We start from the raw sequence: 21,128 nt of genomic DNA, 5'->3' as shown, positions 1-21,128 counted from the left end.
TTGTAATGACAAAGATGTCAAAGACAGAGATGGTGAGGAGAAGAAAGTATAAGATTCCTTTTTTGGAGAAAATTATTTTGCCTTTGTATATATGTTACAAGTGGTTAAAGATTATTATTGTACATTTGTACTATATAAAAGCGACTCATCAAAGAAAAATGATTGAATGTGTGATTTTTATGAAGAAAATAAAATTACTACAATACTTTTTAAAATTGCACAAATTTGCAGTTGTTGTATGGTTGGAGATAAGATATTGAGACCTCGTTAGCTAAATGAAGTTAAACTTCAAAGGCATGTTTGATGTTTCTTATATCACAGATTGTATTGCTTTCAGTTAGATACAAGATGAGAGAAAATATCTAATATGTTGTCTATCAATCTTTAGAAAATGATACAAAATAAAATAAATTCACATCATTTACATAAAAGATGTATTTACTTACTAATTTTTATTAACATCACTTGAAAAAACGATACAAACTAAACATCAATAAAAATTATGCTGATAAGTCTAATTTAATTTAATATTTGGTAGAGAGCAACACAAAAAATTAAATTAAATTTTAGTTAAGTGATTATTGCATTTATTTAATTATTAGTTTTGGTTAGTTTAAAAATGATACAAATATTAGTATAGGTTATATTATAAGTGATATAAAATTATTGTTATTATTTATAAATTAACACTAATTTTTACATCAATTATTTATAACTGATATAATCTTTTAACATCACTTATTATAACTGCAACAAACATTAATATCCTTTTTATTAACCGATGTGAATTTAACTCACTTTTTGCAACTTATGCATATTAACATAAAGTACAATAAATAAGACAAATGTTTTCATTAAACGATGCGAATATTTACATTACCACTTTCAAAGTCAGTTTTATAAATGGTATAAAATTTACTACCAAAATTTAACTTACCCTTAAGTAAGGGTATGTGTAAAATAAGTGACACAAAACAGAGATAATTTGTGAGAACTAGCTAGCTTGAATTAGAGATGCATGAGGATGTTGAGGTATGCAAAGCTTAGGCGGCTAGGGGTGTTGTTGATCATGGAGAACATCTTCTTTGTAAGGTTCTTGTATGTTAAATTTTTTTTTTCCTACAAAGTATATATGGAATCAACAAAATATAGAATGATGAGTTATCCTTAAAGAAATATTGCTTTCAAAATTCTAATGGATTTAGTGCAAGAGAGATTGCTTCTTTGCTCCTCTCACAAAGAAATATGAAGTGAAAAGATTTCATATCAGGTTGCAGATGTGGTTGTTGCCTTATGTGTCAAAATCAGAAAAAATATGATCGGTTGGACAAGAACCATTTAGATGAGTTTATCTGTGGAAATACTTATGAATCTTGCAACTCGTGTATGTAGAGCTTGAACCTATTGAAAATTGTGTTTGTATTACTAGAAGTATCATGTATTATACATAATTGTTTTGATGAGACTTTAGCCTTATCTATTCATGAAGATAGTGATGAACTTAGCAAAATTGTGACTTTGGTGTAGAGAGGTTATTTGGTAAATGTTAGTGAATGTAATAGGAATTTTGTTGATTTGGTAATAATAGCGGAATGCATTTCTCAGAAAAATAAGAGATTTTATTAATTCAATTATAAGAGAATATCTTATTTTTCTGAGAACTGCATTCCTCTGCAATTTCGAGATCAATAAAATTTCTGTTCTAGTTATTAACAGTTACCCAATAATCAATCTCTCTTCACCAAAGTCACAATTTTGTTACGCTAATCACCATTCTCTAATACTTCATGAGTAGATAGTCTGCAGCCTCATCAAAACAATTTCTTAAAATGCATGATACTTCTTCTGATAATCACACAATTCTTTTATAGCATACACGAGTTGCAAAGTTTTAAAATACCCGACACAAATAAACTCATCTAAATTGTTGTTGTCCAACGAGCACAGAAGCTAACATCCATAAAAAGCAATCTTTTGTACTGAATCTATAAAAACTTTGAAAGCAATTTTTCCCTAAGGAGAACTCATCATTTTATCGTTCACTGATTCTATATATTCTTTCTGAGAAAAATAACAATTAGCATTTCAGTACCTTACAAAGAAGATACTCTCTATAATCAACAACATCCATAGCCTAAGTTGCATTCCTCTGCTTCCTCGGGCAAATCTCTTATCCAAGCTAGAAAGTTCTTAATGAACAATTTTGCAATGCTCACTTCTTAATAAAGTTCTTAATAAATTTCTATCCTTGGCTAAGAAATTTAGATTAGTCAATTAAAAATCATAATATTACCTTTACTTTTTTATATAGTTTAAATCAAGTTAACTTAATTTTTTTAATACTAATAACATCTCAAATTATTCGGTGTGTTGAATGTTTTAAATTATGTCAAAATATGTAATATAGTGGGTTTGAAACACTTTGTTCCTTAAGTATCCATGTATTTATATTATGGACGTGCATAGTAAAATATGTAATATAGTGGGGTTGAAACACTATCTTTATCAAAAATTACATTAAAATAGCATTATAAAATATAGTTTTTAAACAAATTTGATAATAGTCATTAAGGGTAAAATGTCAAATTAATGTAATACTCATTGCAATATAATAACTTTATAAAAACAAAAATACATTAATAATAATAATAAATGAACAACCACTCAAAAAAAAAAAAATCATAAATTAATTCTTAGAAGAGAAGATAATCTCCATGATTTTGAACATAAATTCTTAAAAGATGAAACATTCAAACTAAAACTTAGAGTTGTCTCATATTTTCTAAACTACTTATTGTCTCATATTTCATTCTTCAGCTTCAATCTTTTATACGATTTTTCTTTCACTGATTAAAAATAAGCACACCTTTAAGAACTTCAATATTATTCCAATTCATATGAATTAGAATCCACATAAAAATGGAAACATGTGACTCACCCTTTCTTCAAGAATGTGAATTAATCACACAAGAAAAAGAATCATTCACTCAACATCCTTAAAAAGTTTATTCATATGTACAGTTTGGATTTGTTCCAAAATCATTAGAAAGTGGATTTGGTTGAATAGCTGATAGACTGAAAACACATAACTTGAGTTTTACACGATTGCTTGGTCTTTGCATAGATGGGAAGTCTCACTTGGAAAATATCGCACATGATGGGAAGACAACAAGAGGAAACTTGCGGCAAACATCGACACCGGTTGCTTCAGTTTGATCAGGCTTACCATCTCCCAGTGGTTCCACCTCGGCTCTCCAATCGAACCGCTTCACAAGGTTGGCCAATGTTACCTCGGCCATAGCCAATCCAAATCTGATCCCGGGACAGCGTCTTCTTCCTGATCCAAATGGGATGTACATAAAATCTTGTCCTTCAAACTCCACAGGTGAATCTAAATGCCTCTCTGGCCTAAATTCTTCAGCATCTAGTCCCCAAGTTGCAGTATCTCTTTGTATTGCCCAAGCACTGATTATTACCTGTGTTCCAAGGTAGGGTTTTAAAAAAAGACTTGAAATAGTATTAACTTGTTTCTTAAGGTATAATGAGTTTACCTGTGTTCCTGCAGCAATATCATATCCCTTTAAGTTGACATCTTCACATAATCCTCGGAGAATTATTGGAACTGGAGGATGCAAACGTAGCACTTCTTTGATCACAGCTTTTAAGTAGCTCATCTTTTCAACTTCTTCCTCTGATACATATAAAGTATCCTTCCTAGGCGAAGCTGAGCATATGTCATCTTTAAGTTTCTTCATATACTCTGGACGTCTCATAAGCTCTGTCATAGTCCATTCAAGTAGTGTGAATGTAGTTGCTGTGCCCCCAAGAAACACATCCTAATATAACAAAAGATAAATTCAAGAATCATATATATCTTTTATAGTGTTAATTTATAGAGAGAGTTAAAAAAGAGGAATGAGTGAATAGGCCTTACCAAAATTATATTTTGTAACTCGCTATTACCAATCTCAAATCCCATCGTCATGTCTCTCTGGATAGAGACAAGTATGTCAACAAAAGCTGACCTCTCTTTGTCCGTATGATCCTCTACATTTTTTTGCATTGCTCTTTCTAGAAAACTATTAATCTTGTTGCTTACTTCCTCGACTTTACTATCCAGACCGCGTATAGTATCTATCCATGCCAAACTAGGAATGTATTCGCCAAACGGGAAAGCACCCGAGAGCTCCATAGTCTTTCTGACTATCTCAAAAACATTGTATCTATCACTTTCCTCCTCGCTGTCACCTCTAAATTTTCTTCCCAATGCAATTCTACATATCAAATCGCTTGTCAAACTCGAAAGAAGTCCGCTTAAGCTCACCGGTGAAGAAGTAGAAATCGCCTTCTCTATCTTCTCCATCATTAGGTTTATCTCTTCTTCTCTTACTTTCTCGAAGGACTGAACCATTTTTTGCTGAGGAGATGCACAACACATATACTCTGGTGGAAATTTGAAAAATATATGTTTGTTAGTTAATGTTGTGATATATTAGGGATAACAATATCACACATCATAAATTAAACAGTATATAAGATATATAGATCTCTTCAGTATTCACTAATTATCAATTGTTTTTAAGTTGGAATCTCGTAATCTAATATGATAAAACTTTAGACAGATAAATATTTTGTGATGATCGAGTCCCACAATGTTACTTAGCGTAATAAATTCCACTAGCATCGGAGATAAATACGTCACATCAATTAGTAAAAATAACACAATACAAACTTTCACTATATAGTAAAAGAAACTACGTAAAACACATACCTTAAACTGCCTCCAAGATTCTCCATATGGGGAAAACGCAACATCTTTCCCATTTAGAAACGTAGCAACAGCTTTTCTTTTAGGACGGCTAGCGAACTTAAGATCGTGTGTTTTCATGACATCATGAGCCATGTCCGCGGATGAGACTACCAGGGTCGGGACGCGGCCGAAGTGAAGGAGCATGAGCGGTCCATAGCGGACGCTGAGAGAATGTAGCGAGCGGTGAGGGTGGAGGCTGAGCTGGTGAAGGTTTCCTATCAGTGGAAGCCGCCATGGAGACGGTGGTGAGTTCAGTTTGGTAGTGGTTTGTCCAAATAGTGATTTTATGAAAGTAAATGCTAACAAGGTCGTTACGGACAGTGATACTAATAATAATATCATTTCCATTTTTGGTTCACAAAAACTATATATCTATGTTTTAAAGTAGTGTGTACATCTTAATTCTTCTCTACTTGTATTATATAGTGTGTTTAGCTAACATGATTCACGTTGATCACGTCGTTTCATTATTTGTCGCATATATAGTAAAATAATGTCATTATTTCTTGATATAGCATAATACTATAATCGCGTCCTGACCCTTATCTTTTGTAAAAGCCACTATTGATGATTTGGGAAAGTTTAACTTTTTCTTAAAGTATGAATATTTTTTTTTTTTTTTTTTTTTTTTTAAGTATGAATATTTTATAGTTCTATAGATAGCTTTTCTAAAAGCCACACTCACTCAGTGTTTATAGTTTTCTAATTTGGCGAAGATCATTGGAGTGGGAGTAGCTTTTACAAAAGGATCCTTGGGAGAAGCTCACAGTTCAATCCTCGTTGTTAGAGTAGACCAGTGCGATGATAGCCCGACACGTCGTCTTTGAGTGCACGTATACAGTTCACATTTTGGAGTATCCTAATTTATATTTTGTCATATTGAATTAGTATAAGGTTATTTTGTATATTAAAGTAACAATAATTGTGGAAAAAAAGTTTTCATTTTAGCACTCAGGCTCACAAATTATATTTTAATGTTAATGAAATTTAAATTTAAATTTTCCTCACCATACTCAATTTATTAATATATCTTGTTTTTTTGTGACCTCATTTATTTATATGTATACATATCTTATGAATATGATATGCCATTTTTTATTCATTTTTTTGTGTCGAGCATCTAGAAATGAGGTTAGTATATACATATACATATATATATACATATATATGTATATATTGATGTGTCAATATATACATATATATGTATAAAATATTGACAACCAGGTTCGTCATATATTAATCATATTGTTGCTTGACACAATCACATTTATATATTTTCGATGAAATTCCGACTATTGCATATCCAATATTGTGGTCGGAAGTGAATTATCCAATATTTACGACTATAAAATATCGATTTCTTTTCATAAATAATTTTAAAATTTTCTATAAAATATTCATCATTCACTTAGTTTTTTTTCTTAAAAAGTAAGTTGGTACGTTGTAAAAAAACAAAAAGCTGCTTCTAATTCTATATGCAAAGCGTGTTTTCGATTTGATTTCTACACTTTACATGCTACTTAATGTTACACTAGTAAGGGCATTTTGAAGAAACTGTTATTACAAATTATAGGTTTTTCTTAATTTATACTTTAAAATAACAATATGATTACTTATAGAATTAATATACTTATACAAACGAAAAATAGAGAAAGCTGACAATAATTATTAAGCATCAAGGATAAATTAATCAATATTCATCACTACGACGAAAAAAGAAAAGAAAAAAACATATCACTCCGACGTTCATATATTTGATACCGGAAGGTCTTCTTATACATGAAGCAAATTCTAATAAAATTGGAAACAAGTTTCTCAATTAAAAGTCTATATAAGTTCGATTTTATATCTTTCACCTTAAGATATCCACCCGTTAAATTCGACGTTACTCTTTGAAGACTTGCTCGGTTTCTTAGTATTGTTGGTCATAGAAGAAGTTTCTCCTCTTCCCTTAGTTTCATGGTTGCCATATCTAACCGGAAAGCCATCATATACACCGGTGAAACCTGCGTCGTGGCTAGGTTGAACCGCCACCTTAGGTTGAGCCACCACCTTAAGGGGTTTCTTAGAATTCTTGTTCAATGAAGAAGAAGTTTCTACTCTTTCTTGAAGTTTGTTGACGGCTTGAGAATTCTTGGTTATGTCCTCTAACAATATCAAGACCTCCGTCACGATATTTCCGATGAAATCACTCTCTGACAAGCTGTTAAAAACGAAAAAGATCGAAAAACTAACAAATATATGTATGAAGAGAGTATATACCAACTTAATTATCCAATGAACCAGCTACATAGATATACTTAGGAAGCTCACATTGAGAAGTGTAAGAAACTTAACGTAAGATATATATATTGTATCAAATGTAATCTCTACTCATGAGAAATTAATATGAATATGGAAATCTGCAAATCTTAACATGATAGTATATATGGACCAATCTAGCTTCTAGCTAAAAACTCGATGAAATAGCTATATATGACTGTGAAAATATATGTCGAAGTGTTTCCAATAATATCAAGGAACTTAATTAAAATTGTATTTATGAATCTGTAAAACATGACGCTTCAATTTCATATCTCATTCAAACAATGTATTGGTTTGCCTCGAGACCACAAATTTAGATCAATATTAGAGCTGTTTTTTTAATCTTTTTCAGTAACATGTCTACTACAAGTTGCATATATTGTAAAACAGTTTTTTTTTGGTTTAATAAATTTAACATTCAATCAAATGGTTTGATCAAGGAAACAAGTAATACCTTTTATCATCGAACACCAATCCAATCTTACCAGAGACGCGTGCCAACACCTCTTTCCATCGATCGATCATTTGTTGCTCGGATCGATATTCCCATTCTCGACGCCTAAAATGGTCACCAAACTCTCCCACAAGTTGTTTCACACTTTCAGTAGGCACTTTATAGAAGATAGGAAGTACCTTTGTGACAATTCACATGCATTCCAACAATTAGTATACCATTTTCTCAAAGCATAGACTAATTAACAACATTAAGCTTATATATATATATATGGTCATAGGCCACACCTTAAGCTTGCCTAGATCTGCACGTTCACTCATCTTCACAAGCTCATCCAAGCACCATCTTGATTCCGTGTACCTTTCAGAGAACACGGCTAGCGCAATCTTCGAATCCTCGATCCTCTTGAAAAGATTGCTTATATTTTCAGCCTTTTTCTCTTGCTTGTCTGTAAAGATGTTTATCCCATACCTTTTTAAGGCATCTACGAGATGGCTGATGAAATTGTTGCGCAGCTCATCGCCACGAAAATTGATGAAAACTTGATGTTGTGGAGGCTGGACTTTACCGTCCATTTGGTGAGTTAGTGAGAGAGGTCTTTACCAGAAGAAAAGAAGAACTAAAGTTCAGTAGTAGGGTTTATTTGGGAGTGGCTAACCTTTTAAAACCCAAAGATGTTATTAGCTTAGCCGTCAGCTTTGAAACGAGTCATCAACACTTTCAAATTAGTCTTTCTTTAGTGGACTAATTAAGAACTTTAATTCATGAGGTACACAAAATGCTTAGAACCAATGGTTCTTCAATTGTTAAAAATATTCAAAAATTGCAACTTTTAAAGAAAAAGTGTGGTAAACGGACTGATGTGAATCAAAACCTTAAAATCTACGAATCAGATCAAGAATTAGCTTTCGGTGCATGCATCATAGTTTATAAAGTTATATCCGACAGTAACACATTAAAATGCGCAAAAGAGTGTTGCTTTTGTTAATGGGTGGCGCACATGGATATGAATCATCGTGTCTGCTGATTCCTTTGTCCTTAATCACATTGGTATGTCCAAGACTTTATAGATTTAAAGTTGGTAAACGGAGAAAATAAAGATTATTTAGATAAACAATATACTGTATAGATCTTAACATTGTTATTAGATACGTTACGTTCATAGACGTATAATGTTTTCAATTAATTTTCCCAACTCCATGTTTCTCAAGACTAATGAATGAAGTGCAGACAAATGGTTCTAAATATGCAAAGGTGATGAGTAGCTTGTTATGAATAAACTATGAGAAACATGCCAAGTCTCAATTACACAGACTTTACTACTTGGTGAAGGTGATGGAGGTGAGGATACCGCGAACAGAACCATGTGGCAGTGAAGCAGCCAAGTCTTGATGTAGATCTTATAACAGCTTTGTTATAGCTTCTCTCTTAAAATCAATTCACATGCATTCCAACAATTAGTATACCACTTTCTCAAAGTATAGACTAATTAACAACATTAAGATTCCATATCCCTAGCTCTATAAGTCTATATATATATGGTCATAGGCCACACCTTAAGCTTGCCTAGATCTGCACGTTCATTCATCTTCACAAGCTCATCCAAGCACCATCTTGATTCCGTGTACCTTTCCGAGAACACGGCTAGCGCAATCTTCGAATCCTCGATTCTCTTGAAAAGATTGCTTATATTTTCAGCCTTTTTCTCCTGCTTGTCTGTAAAGATATTTACACCATACCTTTTTAAGGCATCTACGAGATGGCTGATGAAATTGTTGCGCAGCTCATCGCCACGGAAATTGATGAAAACTTGATGTTGTGGAGGCTGGACTTTACCGTCCATTTGGTGAGTTAGTGAGAGAGTTCTTGACCAGAAGAAAAGAAGAACTAAATATTCAAGATTAGGGTTTATTTTATTTGGGAGTGGCTAACGTATTAAAACCCAAAGATGTTATACGCTTGGCCGTCAACTTTGAAACGAGTCATATCAAGACACTCACATTAATTAGTCTTTCTTTATTGGATGTAATTAAGAAACTTTAATTCGAATGCAAACATAAGATATATACATAATTCTTAGAACTAATGGTTCTTCCATTGTTAATTATATTCAAATATTGCAACTTTTAAGAAAAAAAGTGTTATAAACGGACCTTAAAATCTACGAATCAGATCAAGATTAGGCTTTGGGTGCATGCATGATTAACAATAAATTAATGTGAAATTTTATAAAGTTATATCCGACCGGAACACATTAAAATGCGCAAAAGAAAATCGAACGTTGCTTTTGTTAATGTGGCCGCACATGAATTGGAATCATTTTGTCTGTTGGTTCCTTACATCGTATGGTTCAGACTTTAGAGTTGGTAAACAGAGAAAATAAAGATTATTTAGATAAACGATAGATCTTAAGATTGTTTAGAGTTTACTTTAGAGTTAAGTTAGTTTTGTATTCATTTCAAAACAAAACAAAAAAAAAAGCAATAACATGCTTTTTAGTCTTATAACAACAACGTTTTTGTTTTCATTTTGACTTTCCCAACTCCATGTTTCTCAAGACTAATGAATCAAGTGCAGACCAAATGGTTATAAATAGGCAAAGATGATGAATAGATGTTTGAAATAAACTGTTAGAAACATGGCAAGTCTATTACACGAGACTTTACTACTTGGAGAAGATGATGGAGGTGAGGATACCGCGAACAGAACCATGTGGCAGTGAAGCAGCCAAGTCTTGATCTATATCTTATAACAGCTTTGTTATAGCTTCTCTCTTAAAATCATTCAGAAGCCTGTCATTTGATAATCTGTGGTCTGTTGCTCTGAGTTTTCGATCTGGTTCGGTGGATCTTAGGTGGTGTGTCAACCGTTAAAGCATACATTTTTACAGCGAATAACTCTTCCGGAAGGCCTTTCTGATCCTGGAAAATGTGATTTTTGGAGAAAAGACTGTAAATTTCTGAGCCAATGGTTCTCAAGTTTAAGGGATTTAGATTTTAAGAAACAGAGACAAGGATTCGACCTTTGTTCTATAGAGATGTAACCCACATCGGCGAAAGAGCTGTTTGAAGTAGGGATCTGATCTGGTGATGCTATGATCCTCTTTATCCAAAACAAATCCTGCAGAAAACAATATATATGCAATTTTGTGTTAAATCATAAGTATGTCAAAGTGCGAATCCAAAAGAGAGATCAAAAGAAACCTCTTTTAGCATTATTCTCCTTCACGACGAAAAACCCGCCAGGTTTCAGGCAGCCCTGAGATTAAACAGCAAAAACACAGTGCATAAGAACTACATTTTTACTTGATGTGCGATGGAGTAACTGAACATGGTGCACTGAAAGAGAAGAAGCAAAGTCTTTACCTTTGCGCGGTTAAAGAAAGAAACAAAGTCATCGTCTGTGAGATGACCAATGCACCATTGAACCCATATGACATCATATCTTCCAGCAGCTGGAGTAAACTCCTATGAGCATATAACATACACAAAGCCTATATGAAGGAGGAATCGAAAACAAAGATACGATATAACATAACAAATACTTCAAGAAGCATTACTTGGAGAGGGATACAGAAAAAGTTGGTTGCTTTATGCGTTTCTGAGCCAGTAGTTGCCAAGTTTTCACGTGCTGCATCCAAAAATTGCTCTACAGGCTCAAGAAGATCAACCTAAGATCAAAACGTGGTTATCAAATGACATTAACAAACAGAGAAGAACATCAACTAAAACAAGTAACACTCAGGGAAAAAACACTTCACCTCGTTGAAATATCGAATCAGAAGATTCTTGGTGATTCTTCCAATACCAGAACCACAATCTACAAAACGAATTGAGTAATTCATAAAAACCACATATGTCCAAACCCAACAACACAAAACAATGAACACCAATGAGTGAAAAAAAGAAGTTACCAAGAGCTACTAAATGCTGATTAGCTCCACCATTTACTAATCTTTCTTCCATAAGAGTCTTAAGAAAAACCTCACTCCCTATAATATCAGCATCATTCACATGACCATATCCTCCTAATACTCCATCAACAGAAGCTTCAACACCCTTAATTCAACAACACAAAACACACAAACCAAATCAATTTCTTAACCCAATTCAGAAACCAGGCTAAAGATGTAAGCTTTAGAACTAAAACGAAGTAAAGGTAACATTTTTGAGATCAGAAGATTCCAAAACTTACTTCCCAGTAAGAAACACCATCTCTGTACCATTGGGTTTTTCTAGTTTCGTCTCCTTCTTCTCCAATCTCTTCTCTCCACATCTCTTGAACGCTATCAAATTGTTTCCCTTCAGAATCTACGCCACATAACTCCATGGAATCAGACGAAAGAGTTATAACGCTTCTTGTCTCTTTCCCTCGTTGATACAGACACGGTGGTGAAGCAAGTGTCGACGGCGGCGAGAGATGGTTTTGGTGGTGGTTGTGGCAATGGAAGTGTCCAGTGGAAACTAATGGGCTGTAAAGAGATGACAACATTTTTTTGTAGTTGTTGGGCTTTTCGGGTTTCGTAGCTTTAGTAACTGATTTAGACTAAACCCGGGTCTTAGAACTATCCAGATTTGACCCGATTAGGTTTGGTTCGTATGCATAAATTATAGTTTTTATTGCATACAACGGCATATTTCCTTGTACATGAAAAAACTTATAACTACATTAACTTGCTAAAATTTTAAATTTCCTTGAAAACAAATCCAGTCTAAACTCATAAATCTCTAAACAGCGGAATATGCTAATATTTCGTTTAGAAAAAGACAGATGACTAGGATGCCACGTCGATGTTATAACACATAACAACGTCATATCATTTCAATAGAAAAAAATATTTTAAATTTTAGTTTTATAATCTAAGAATCGAAACCCTTAACTCCTTAATCTTAAACCAGCGGTACCAACTCAAGTGAATGAACAATTACAATCAAATTTTAGTTTTTACATAATGATTCTCTGTTTCTTTCATAGATTTACTCTTCCTCCATAACTAATTCGAAGACAAAACGACGAACAGTGTACCAAAATAAAATTACTATGATGTTAACCATATAACATCATGTATACCATGATATATATTGATATATAATTAATTTATAGACATACCATATATATACTTCGTGTGTAATTAACTATTTAACTATATACATTTATAAAGTTGAGATGCCTGGTTATATCTATATCAAGAACCCATTTGCCTAAACTCCGGTGATTTAGCTTATGATTTGTGTAGCTAACACCTCAAAATAAGCATCTCCCTTTTGGAGATGCTCTAACATTTTTTCCAATAATTATATATAACAAAACATATCTACTATTTTATTCATATATTAAGTCTCCGCCTCGTGATTCCAAATCTTCAGTTATAAAAGAGTAATTAAGTCTCCGCCTCGTGATTCTCAAGTCTCCTCTTATATATTAACATAGCCACCAAGAACAACTAAGAAGAAGTGTAACAATGGAGATCAGTAACGAGAAGAAGAAGAAACTCTCTAGACAATCTTCATCTTTCAGACTACGAAGTCCAAGTCTAAACGCACTTCGCCTCCACCGAGTCTTCGACCTATTCGACGAAAACAACGACGGGTTCATAACCGTGGAAGAACTAAGTCAAGCACTCTCAAGACTCGGTCTCGAAGCTGATTTCTCCGATCTCAAAACAACCTTTGAATCTTTCATCAAACCAGACAAAACCGGACTCAAGTTCGAAGACTTTGCTGCACTCCACAAAACCCTAGACGAATCTTTCTTCGGAGGAGAAGGAAGCTGCTGCGACGGGTCTCCCGAGACAGATCTTGTAGAAGCTTTCAATGTGTTTGATGAAGACGGAGATGGTTTTATCTCAGCCGTGGAGTTGCAAAAGGTTTTAAAGAAGCTAGGGCTTCCTGAAGCAGGAGAGATTGAACAAGTGGAGAAGATGATTGTATCTGTTGATATCAATCATGATGGTCGTGTTGACTTTTTCGAGTTCAAGAACATGATGCAAGTTGTTCTTGTTCCTTCTTCTTGAATCTTTTTGGATAACAAAAGAAACTTATCGTTTGATTATTCTCTGTTTTAAATTTGTTCTTGAATGCAAAAACAACTTCAGATTGATCTTGTGAAATGTTTTAATTACATGAACTCATAAAACATTAATTAAGACTGTGTTCTAGAGTTTGGTCTGATTGGAACTTTTTTTTATTGCTGATATTTGTAGGTTTTTAATAATTAGTTTGGATTGATCTTTTTTAAACTTGTTTTTTATTGCTGATTAGATCATCAGCATGCAAAATCAGGTGAGTATTCCAAGTTACGCCACATGTTTATAATTAATACTTGTATATAACTAATACTTTTAGTGATTATCATATCTTTTTCTTGTTTTTGTTGCTTGCCACTAAAGAGGACAGTTGAGTTTTAAATTCGCAATCTTGAAAATAGTTCGATTTCATAAAAGTATACCAAGAAATTACTATATATTAGTAGTATACTATATGAATCTAATTTAAAAACTTTGAGTCGTCTTTGCTCTGACGATTTCGTCCTCTTCCAGAGATCGCCTCGACCTCGTTGCAACAACCCAATCTCACCAAATGGGCCTTCGCCAACCACCATCCCAGGCCCATCATCCTTCCGTTAGAACCCCCTTTTGGGCCTGGAACTGCTGGGCCTCTGGTGGAGAAACCCATCTCTAACAGTAATCTTTTTTTCTTTCACGTGAATCAAACGAAAAGACACTAATTATTAACGTTGACGTTTTTCTTTGTGGATATTAATTACTGTTCTGTTTGTGAATTTCTCTGGTAACAAAATATTGTAACCCTCACGTTTACAACACTACCACACACACACAAATTAGTAATCGGAAAACTAATTTATCTTTCTTTTTTGGGAATTGTCTTAAATACCATGAAATTGAGTATTTTTTTTTCTTTCCAAAAGTATCATTATAAGTTTTATTTTCCCAAATTACCACTAAAATACATTTTTTCCAAAAATACCACAAAACTAAAATATTTTTTTTTTAAATTCAAAAATAATTTCTAAATTCTAAACACTAAACCCTACCCCTAAAACTGTATCCTAATTTGCTAAGTATAAATAGTCAACCCAAACATTAAAAAAAAAATTCTACATCTTCAAAAATCAACTTTTTATGTTTATGGTATTTTTGGAAAAATAAAATTTTATGGTATTTTTGGAAGAAAAACTAAAATGATGGTATTCAAGGAAATTTCTATCTTTTTTTTTCCTTAACAAAATTAAGTTTATATTATATAGTCATCAATAATTCTTTTAATCGAAAATAACAAAATAGTGGCATTTTAAGTCTTTTAAGTGTTCACTGCAAATGTTGATATACGTTACATAGAACTACACTCCAATGTAATAGACGCATATATATGTAAAAAAATGATACAATAATCGCAAAATATAGTTGACAAAAAATTTTATAAAATGTTGAAACTAATCATTTGATTTGACCATGATGGCCAAACACGTTAGAGATAGTTAGGCAGTCGCTACAACTAAGCAGCCACACCTATTTTACTTCCATTTATCATAAATAATTTTGTATTATTTTTGTTTAATTATTGTAATATCCACGAAAGGTTCATAACTCTTTATTTGACTTTGATTAAAAACTACATAGGGTAGTTAGCCACTCCACATTCTCTTCCTAAACTCTAATTAACCAGCCTTCAGTATTAGGTTAGGTAGCCAACAACAACAAAACTTTATATTATTTTTCTCTTACTTTGAGTTATTATTTTCCAATTAATCAGCCTTCTAGATTTATAATAAAAATGAAGGAGAAATTTTTTTTAGCAAGGTAAATATATTGGCTTATAATCCAATATTTACTAGGGATATTCCCACCTTAATTTAGGATTTGATTGTATGTTAGATTTGTTCCTTTATACTTTTTGTATTATTTACTTATGTTAAAAATTGTACATGCTGTTAAACAAAATTTATTTTTGGTGAAAACAATTTCATTTTAGTATACAATAGTTATAATTTTCCAAAATATATTACGTCTACAAAGAAACAATTTATTTTGTGTTTTTTTTTTTAAAACAAATCTACACTTATAGAAGCTTTGGAACACTAGTGTACTTTAACTAAAACTAAAGTAAGTAGTTTCAAGTGTGATCTAAACCATATATTTTCACTAAAGTAACATATGTGATTTAAGCCATATAGCAAACAAGTCTTTTTTTTTTTTTACCTGTTACGTTTTTTATTAATTATATCAAAATAAGTAAATTGGACCCAAATAATTGTCCATTATAAAGTCAACAAAAAAAAAACACATTTACAAATTAGTGGATGTGCTATATAAGTCATAATGAAATTTCTTTTTATACAAACTGCATATATATGGAGATAAATCATGATAATTTTAATTTTATTAGAAAGAGATAAAGACTAAAAAAATAATATTTACAAGATCTTAAAAAAATAACGAATAATACCAAAACGTAGAAGAAAGAAAGAGACGAGGAGAGGTCTCGTAGTCGTCGTGCTCTCGTTTTGCAATTCACGTTTCCTTTCGTTCGTCTTCTTCCTCTTGTCTCTGTTACGTTTTTATTTGCTTCGTCACGAGTTTCTCTTACACTCTCTCTCTCGCCCGTTTCATACTCAATAACACATCCTTTTATAACGTTCTTCTCTGTTTCTCTCTTTAGTCTTCGTCTTCTCATAATTCTCAGGTGCACTAAAACTGATCAAGACTCATCATCTTCATCAATCATCATCATCATCACAAATCTTCTTCATAGGTATTTTACTCTGTTTTTTTCTGATTGAATCGGAATATGAAATCGGAAATTGATCGGAATTTTTTAGTCAATCTTGACGACAATTCTTACATTTTCAAGACTCGGTCTCTTACTTTTTTTGTTTTACTCTGTTCTGTTCTTTTTCCCTATGCATCTTTCTTTGACTAAAAATCTTTTTATTGTCATTTATTTATAATAAAATAACATATATATAATTTCGTAGATGAATGTAAATTAACTCCATTTATTTTTACATAAACTTCAACTTTTGTTCTGTGTTTTTTTTATGTGTCACTTGCAACATATATTATAATCTCCATCCATATAAATGTATGTTTCTGTTAATGTATTTTTGTTGTTGTTGTTGTAAGTTTCTTCCTTTGTTTTGCAGCAATGATCTATCGTTGTTGCTAGTTGCTGATTCTTTTTATTGTGGGAGTTTATATGTTGCTTTGGTCTCAAGTCTTGAAACCAGAGCAAGTCTGAAGTCTTTTCAATGCTAAATTCTTCTGGAGTAAGACCTCAACGAAGAAACTCAAGACCTTTGTCTCTTGGAGGTAGAAATATTATTATTACTCTTAACAAAAATTTGATTATGATCATATCATAAATGGTCTGAGAATTGTTTTTGAGGGGTTTTGTAGAAATGGATTGCTTAGAACCTAAAACAAAGAACAATCTCACTGGGAAGCTTCTCTTAATAGCTTCACTCCTAATCTTAGCTATTATTGTGATCAGTCAATCATCAAGTTTCACATCTCCAAGCGTGGTATATATCTTCAACTTCACTTACTCAAGAACATTTTTAAGTCTTTGCTTAAGACTCCTATATAATGTTTTCAATGTGGTTTTGTTGTGTTTGCTTTCAGTTTTCTATAAGAGAGGAAGGAGTAACTCATGTGTTAGTCACTGGTGGTGCTGGTTATATCGGGTCACATGCCGCTTTAAGGCTGCTTAGAGATTCATACCGCGTAACCATTGTGGTAATTCGGATTGATTTCAAACTTTTCGATAACTATTTGATGAAATTTGAATACATTAGTAAACTTTTGATCACTCAATAGGACAATCTTTCGCGTGGGAATCTCGGTGCTGTTAAGACTTTACAGCGATTATTCCCGCAAACCGGAAGACTTCAATTCATTTATGCTGACTTAGGAGATCCCGCAGCGGTATCCCGTTATAACCTTTTGATGTTTGTTAAGCTTTGAAGCTTAAATCTTTTTGTGTTTTCTTTCTTGACAATACAATTTTCAGGTCGAGAAAATCTTCTCGGAGAACGCTTTTGACGCTGTGATGCATTTTGCTGCGGTAGCTTATGTTGGAGAAAGTACTCTTTATCCTCTAAAGTACAGTCCTAATTCATTCTATAGCTCTAAACATCGCTGCAAGAATTTGTTTTCTTCGGTCTCATTGTTCGATATGTTTATTCGTTGTAGATACTACCATAACATTACATCAAACACATTAGGTGTTCTTGAAGCTATGGCTAGACATAAAGTGAAGAAACTAATTTATTCTAGCACTTGTGCTACATATGGAGAGCCTGATAAAATGCCAATTACTGAAGATACTCCACAAGTAAGTAAACCTTGATTTCGCGCTAGATCAATCGATATTGAATCTCTATTTCTATACTATTCTTCTAATGCAAAATATCGTGTACTTAGGTCCCGATTAATCCATACGGAAAAGCTAAAAAGATGGCTGAGGATATGATCTTGGATTTCTCTAAGAACTCTGATATGGCGGTTATGATCTTAAGGTTCGGTTGAATCAGTGCTTCTTTCTTACTCACTAATGAAACAGTTATGAAAATGTTGATGAATCTTGTGAATTTTGCCAGATACTTCAATGTGATTGGTTCAGATCCAGGAGGTAGATTAGGAGAAGCTCCAAGACCCGAGCTTCGCGAGCAAGGACGGATTTCTGGTGCTTGTTTTGATGCAGCTCGCGGTTTCATCCCCGGACTTCAAGTACAAAAACATTATTTCTGTTTTATATATGAAATCTATACTCATATATTGCAACATCCTTTATACAATATGGTTGGTTTGTGATAGGTGAAAGGAACAGATTACAAAACATCAGATGGTACTTGCATTAGAGACTATATTGATGTTACTGACCTCGTGGATGCTCACGTGAAGGCTCTCGAGAAAGCTCAGCCTCGAAAAGTCGGTATCTACAATGTTGGAACCGGAAAAGGTCTTGACTTTAACATTTTCACTACACAAGAAATCTGTTTTACTTCTTCTTATAATCACTAAGTACACCATCATTCGATTATATTGCACAATATTGTAGCTACAATGTGAGATTGTAACAATTTTGTGGTTTGATTAAACAGGACGATCGGTTAAAGAATTCGTCGAGGCGTGTAAGAAAGCGACAGGAGTTGAGATCAAAGTAGATTTCTTGCCTCGACGACCGGGAGATTACGCAGAGGTTTATAGTGATCCGACAAAGATTTTGAAAGATTTGAACTGGACAGCTCGATTCACTAATCTTCAAGATAGTCTTCAAGTTGCTTGGAGGTGGCAAAAGATTCATCCTCATGGATATGATTCTTACTAAAAACAGAGCAAAAATATATATAAAAAGAGAGCTTTTTTCTTGGTTTTCAATTTCGTCTTTCTTGATTGCCATAATGTTTTGAGTGATTATAATTATAAACACAGTAACAGTATAGAGAAAATGAGAAATGGATCAACTGTTAAACGCTTTAGGAGAAAGATAACACCTTGACACAATCTCTTCGCTTTCTTCTCTTCTGGTCGTCGCATGAGTTTGTCCCTGCGGAAGCTTAAAGGTTCGATTTTGCTAAGCGGATTCGATGGAGGAACCCGTGAAACGATGTGGAGGGTTCTCAGAGGATGATTTGATAAGCAGATTACCCGACGCTTTGATATCTCAGATACTCTTGTATCTTCCGACAAAAGAAGCGGTTAGGACTAGCGTTTTGTCTAGTAGGTGGGAAAGTGTCTGGCTTTTGATCCCTGTGTTGGAATTGAAATCTAGTGAGTTCCCAAGTAGCAATGCCTTTGTGGGTTTTATGGAAAAGTTCGTAGCTTTAGCTAAGGTTGAGAATTCATGTTTGCACAAGGTTAAGCTAAGTATTCGAAAGGATGATGAGAGTGAAAACAACATGTCTTGTGTCAGGCGTTGGGTTGATTTTGTTGCTACGAATAAACTTAAGCATCTTGATGTTGAGTGTGTACTTGTGAAGCGTGAGTGTTTGGAAGTGATGCCATTAAGCCTGTATTTTAGTCAGAAGCTTGTTTACTTAAGACTCCATTGTGTATCCTTGGTTGGTTTTGAGTCTGTTTCAATACCCTGTCTCAAGACTATGCATTTAGAGAAAAATGTTTATGCCAATGAGAAGTGTCTAGAGTCGCTTATCTCATCTTGCCCTGTTCTTGAAGATTTGAGCATTGTTAGGAAGGTAGATGATAATGTTGATGTTTTAAGAGTGGTTTCTAAGACACTAACAAGTGTAAGAGTAGCCTTTGATTTTGGTAAGCATAAAATTGAGCTTTATGGGTTTGATAGATTGAACTCGGGAGTTTCGATTGATGCACCTAGACTCAAGCATTTGACATTTAGAAAAGAACCATCGGCGAGTAAAGTCGTAACCATTTCTGGTTCCTTAGCCAAAGTCGAAATCACTGGCTACTTTGATATTCAACTTGATGATGAAGTTGGCTTACCAGTGAACCAAATGGCATGTAACTTCTTCACTGGTATCTTGAGAGTTAGAGATATGAAAATCTCTCACAGTGCTCTAGAGGTACGTCTTGATAGTCATATTTATATATATATATATACATTGGCCTATACACAAATTCTTATCTCCTTTTTCTTTTATCTATGAAGCGCATCACTTCCTACTTCCAAACACAAGAATCAGCACCGCGGTTTTGCAACCTCTCCTATTTGGAAGCACAATTCTTTTTCTCCAGCGCGAAAATCCTGTCAACGATTCTTGAAAGCTGTCCGAATCTAAAATCCTTTGTCATGGTGAGTACTTGCATCATCAAAGCTAGAGTTTTAACATAACTATTATGCTTTTTAACCTTAAGTGTGTGTTTTGCAGAATATCGATTATAGTACGCTGATAGCTCCAATAAGTTTCGCCTCGGTGCCTCATTGTTTGCTGTCATCACTAGAGTTTGTAAAGATAATACGCATTTACAATGGAGAGCCTGTTAACATTGAAGTTCCAAAGTACTTTTTAGAGAACGCGGTCATTCTCAAGAAACTGGTGGTGCACTTGAGCTGTACCGTGCGACATCGGAATAGTCCCATCGACTTGGATGATCTCCTTGCATTGCCTAAGCGATCTAGCATGTGTCAAATTGTACCTGTTGTTGACCGCTAAAAAGACTTCTTTGTGGCTCTATGTTCAGAGACCTTTACTAGCATTATAAGAGGTTGAAACTACAGTTCTTTGATCTTATGAGCTTTTGGAATATGTATTTTAAGTATATTTTGAACATATGAGTATATTTGAGCCTGCAACAATTTTTATACCAAATTTTGTGCAAAAATCTATGAACCTAATCGAAACCATATCACAATTAGATATCTTTATACAATGTTGTATATGATGAGTTTTTGTGAAGCTACATTGGAAACATTATATATTTGAATATCATTTACAAAAATTAGTATATCGATTTTGTAGGCTTTTCACCTATTTAAGGCCTAATCCATTTTGACTAGGCCCAAAAGTGAAACAAAGCCCAATATAAGTATCTCTCTCTCTTATTCTTTCTTGTAATAAACC

At 33.4% G+C, this 21,128-nt stretch overlaps 5 protein-coding genes and 1 pseudogene across 6 annotated transcripts; 3 read left to right on the top strand and 3 right to left on the bottom strand.

The window, feature by feature from the left end:
• Positions 1-2,867: 2,867 nt before the first annotated feature.
• Positions 2,868-5,181, bottom strand: LOC17875449 (annotated as a pseudogene).
• A 1,289-nt stretch (positions 5,182-6,470) lies between these two features.
• LOC17875975 (vesicle-associated protein 1-4) lies at positions 6,471-8,360 on the bottom strand. 2 transcript variants are annotated; one of them, XM_023787515.1, is made up of 4 exons: positions 8,227-8,360; positions 7,856-8,125; positions 7,569-7,747; positions 6,471-7,013 (listed from the first exon to the last, which is right to left on the bottom strand). In XM_023787515.1, the coding sequence occupies exons 2-4, from the start codon at positions 7,886-7,888 to the stop codon at positions 6,668-6,670; spliced, it is 558 nt and encodes a 185-aa protein (XP_023643283.1). In that variant the 5' UTR covers positions 7,889-8,125; positions 8,227-8,360; the 3' UTR covers positions 6,471-6,667. The 2 variants fall into 2 exon arrangements, with proteins under 2 accessions (XP_023643283.1, XP_006281861.1); XM_006281799.2 differs by having other exon boundaries at positions 7,856-8,360.
• A 1,771-nt stretch (positions 8,361-10,131) lies between these two features.
• LOC17876613 (alpha N-terminal protein methyltransferase 1) lies at positions 10,132-12,000 on the bottom strand. Its single transcript, XM_006280732.2, has 8 exons — positions 11,763-12,000; positions 11,482-11,626; positions 11,329-11,387; positions 11,128-11,238; positions 10,934-11,035; positions 10,772-10,826; positions 10,591-10,688; positions 10,132-10,489 (listed from the first exon to the last, which is right to left on the bottom strand). Exons 1-8 carry the CDS (start codon positions 11,895-11,897, stop codon positions 10,364-10,366), a joined length of 831 nt encoding a protein of 276 aa, XP_006280794.2. The 5' UTR covers positions 11,898-12,000; the 3' UTR covers positions 10,132-10,363.
• Positions 12,001-13,008: 1,008 nt separating this feature from the next.
• Positions 13,009-13,667, top strand: LOC17876460 (probable calcium-binding protein CML43). Its single transcript, XM_006281999.2, has one exon. The coding sequence runs from the start codon at positions 13,030-13,032 to the stop codon at positions 13,579-13,581; it is 552 nt and encodes a 183-aa protein (XP_006282061.1). The 5' UTR covers positions 13,009-13,029; the 3' UTR covers positions 13,582-13,667.
• Positions 13,668-16,139: 2,472 nt separating this feature from the next.
• On the top strand, positions 16,140-18,966 carry LOC17876853 (putative UDP-arabinose 4-epimerase 4). Its single transcript, XM_023788252.1, has 11 exons — positions 16,140-16,339; positions 16,731-16,896; positions 16,984-17,108; positions 17,209-17,322; positions 17,404-17,511; positions 17,597-17,688; positions 17,779-17,920; positions 18,010-18,104; positions 18,186-18,315; positions 18,403-18,547; positions 18,690-18,966. Exons 2-11 carry the CDS (start codon positions 16,836-16,838, stop codon positions 18,914-18,916), a joined length of 1,239 nt encoding a protein of 412 aa, XP_023644020.1. The 5' UTR covers positions 16,140-16,339; positions 16,731-16,835; the 3' UTR covers positions 18,917-18,966.
• Positions 18,967-19,144: 178 nt separating this feature from the next.
• On the top strand, positions 19,145-20,870 carry LOC17875889 (FBD-associated F-box protein At5g44490). Its single transcript, XM_006280373.2, has 3 exons — positions 19,145-20,129; positions 20,216-20,359; positions 20,436-20,870. Exons 1-3 carry the CDS (start codon positions 19,176-19,178, stop codon positions 20,718-20,720), a joined length of 1,383 nt encoding a protein of 460 aa, XP_006280435.1. The 5' UTR covers positions 19,145-19,175; the 3' UTR covers positions 20,721-20,870.
• Positions 20,871-21,128: the final 258 nt, after the last annotated feature.

This window comes from Capsella rubella, unplaced genomic scaffold (genome assembly GCF_000375325.1).
Source record: "Capsella rubella cultivar Monte Gargano unplaced genomic scaffold, Caprub1_0 scaffold_8, whole genome shotgun sequence".
Classification (NCBI taxonomy): Eukaryota; Viridiplantae; Streptophyta; class Magnoliopsida; order Brassicales; family Brassicaceae; genus Capsella; species Capsella rubella.
The sequence above is the reverse complement of the archived record's forward strand: the minus strand, read 5'-3'. Positions and strand labels throughout refer to the sequence as shown.

Coding starts and splice junctions, on each gene's coding strand:
- LOC17875975 (XM_006281799.2), bottom strand. CDS start 8,143: ATGGACGGTAAAGTCCAGCCTCCACAACATCAAGTTTTCATCAATTTT. Junction 7,748..7,855: donor CAGATCTAGGCAAGCTTAAG/GTGTGGCCTATG, acceptor ATTGTCACAAAG/GTACTTCCTATCTTCTATAA. Junction 7,014..7,568: donor TTGGTGTTCGATGATAAAAG/GTATTACTTGTT, acceptor CGTTTTTAACAG/CTTGTCAGAGAGTGATTTCA.
- LOC17876613 (XM_006280732.2), bottom strand. CDS start 11,897: ATGGAGTTATGTGGCGTAGATTCTGAAGGGAAACAATTTGATAGCGTT. Junction 10,827..10,933: donor CTTTCTTTAACCGCGCAAAG/GTAAAGACTTTG, acceptor GTTTAATCTCAG/GGCTGCCTGAAACCTGGCGG. Junction 10,490..10,590: donor TACATCTCTATAGAACAAAG/GTCGAATCCTTG, acceptor CACATTTTCCAG/GATCAGAAAGGCCTTCCGGA.
- LOC17876460 (XM_006281999.2), top strand. CDS start 13,030: ATGGAGATCAGTAACGAGAAGAAGAAGAAACTCTCTAGACAATCTTCA.
- LOC17876853 (XM_023788252.1), top strand. CDS start 16,836: ATGCTAAATTCTTCTGGAGTAAGACCTCAACGAAGAAACTCAAGACCT. Junction 17,323..17,403: donor CATACCGCGTAACCATTGTG/GTAATTCGGATT, acceptor ATCACTCAATAG/GACAATCTTTCGCGTGGGAA. Junction 18,548..18,689: donor CAATGTTGGAACCGGAAAAG/GTCTTGACTTTA, acceptor TTGATTAAACAG/GACGATCGGTTAAAGAATTC.
- LOC17875889 (XM_006280373.2), top strand. CDS start 19,176: ATGGAGGAACCCGTGAAACGATGTGGAGGGTTCTCAGAGGATGATTTG. Junction 20,130..20,215: donor TCTCTCACAGTGCTCTAGAG/GTACGTCTTGAT, acceptor TTATCTATGAAG/CGCATCACTTCCTACTTCCA. Junction 20,360..20,435: donor ATCTAAAATCCTTTGTCATG/GTGAGTACTTGC, acceptor TGTGTTTTGCAG/AATATCGATTATAGTACGCT.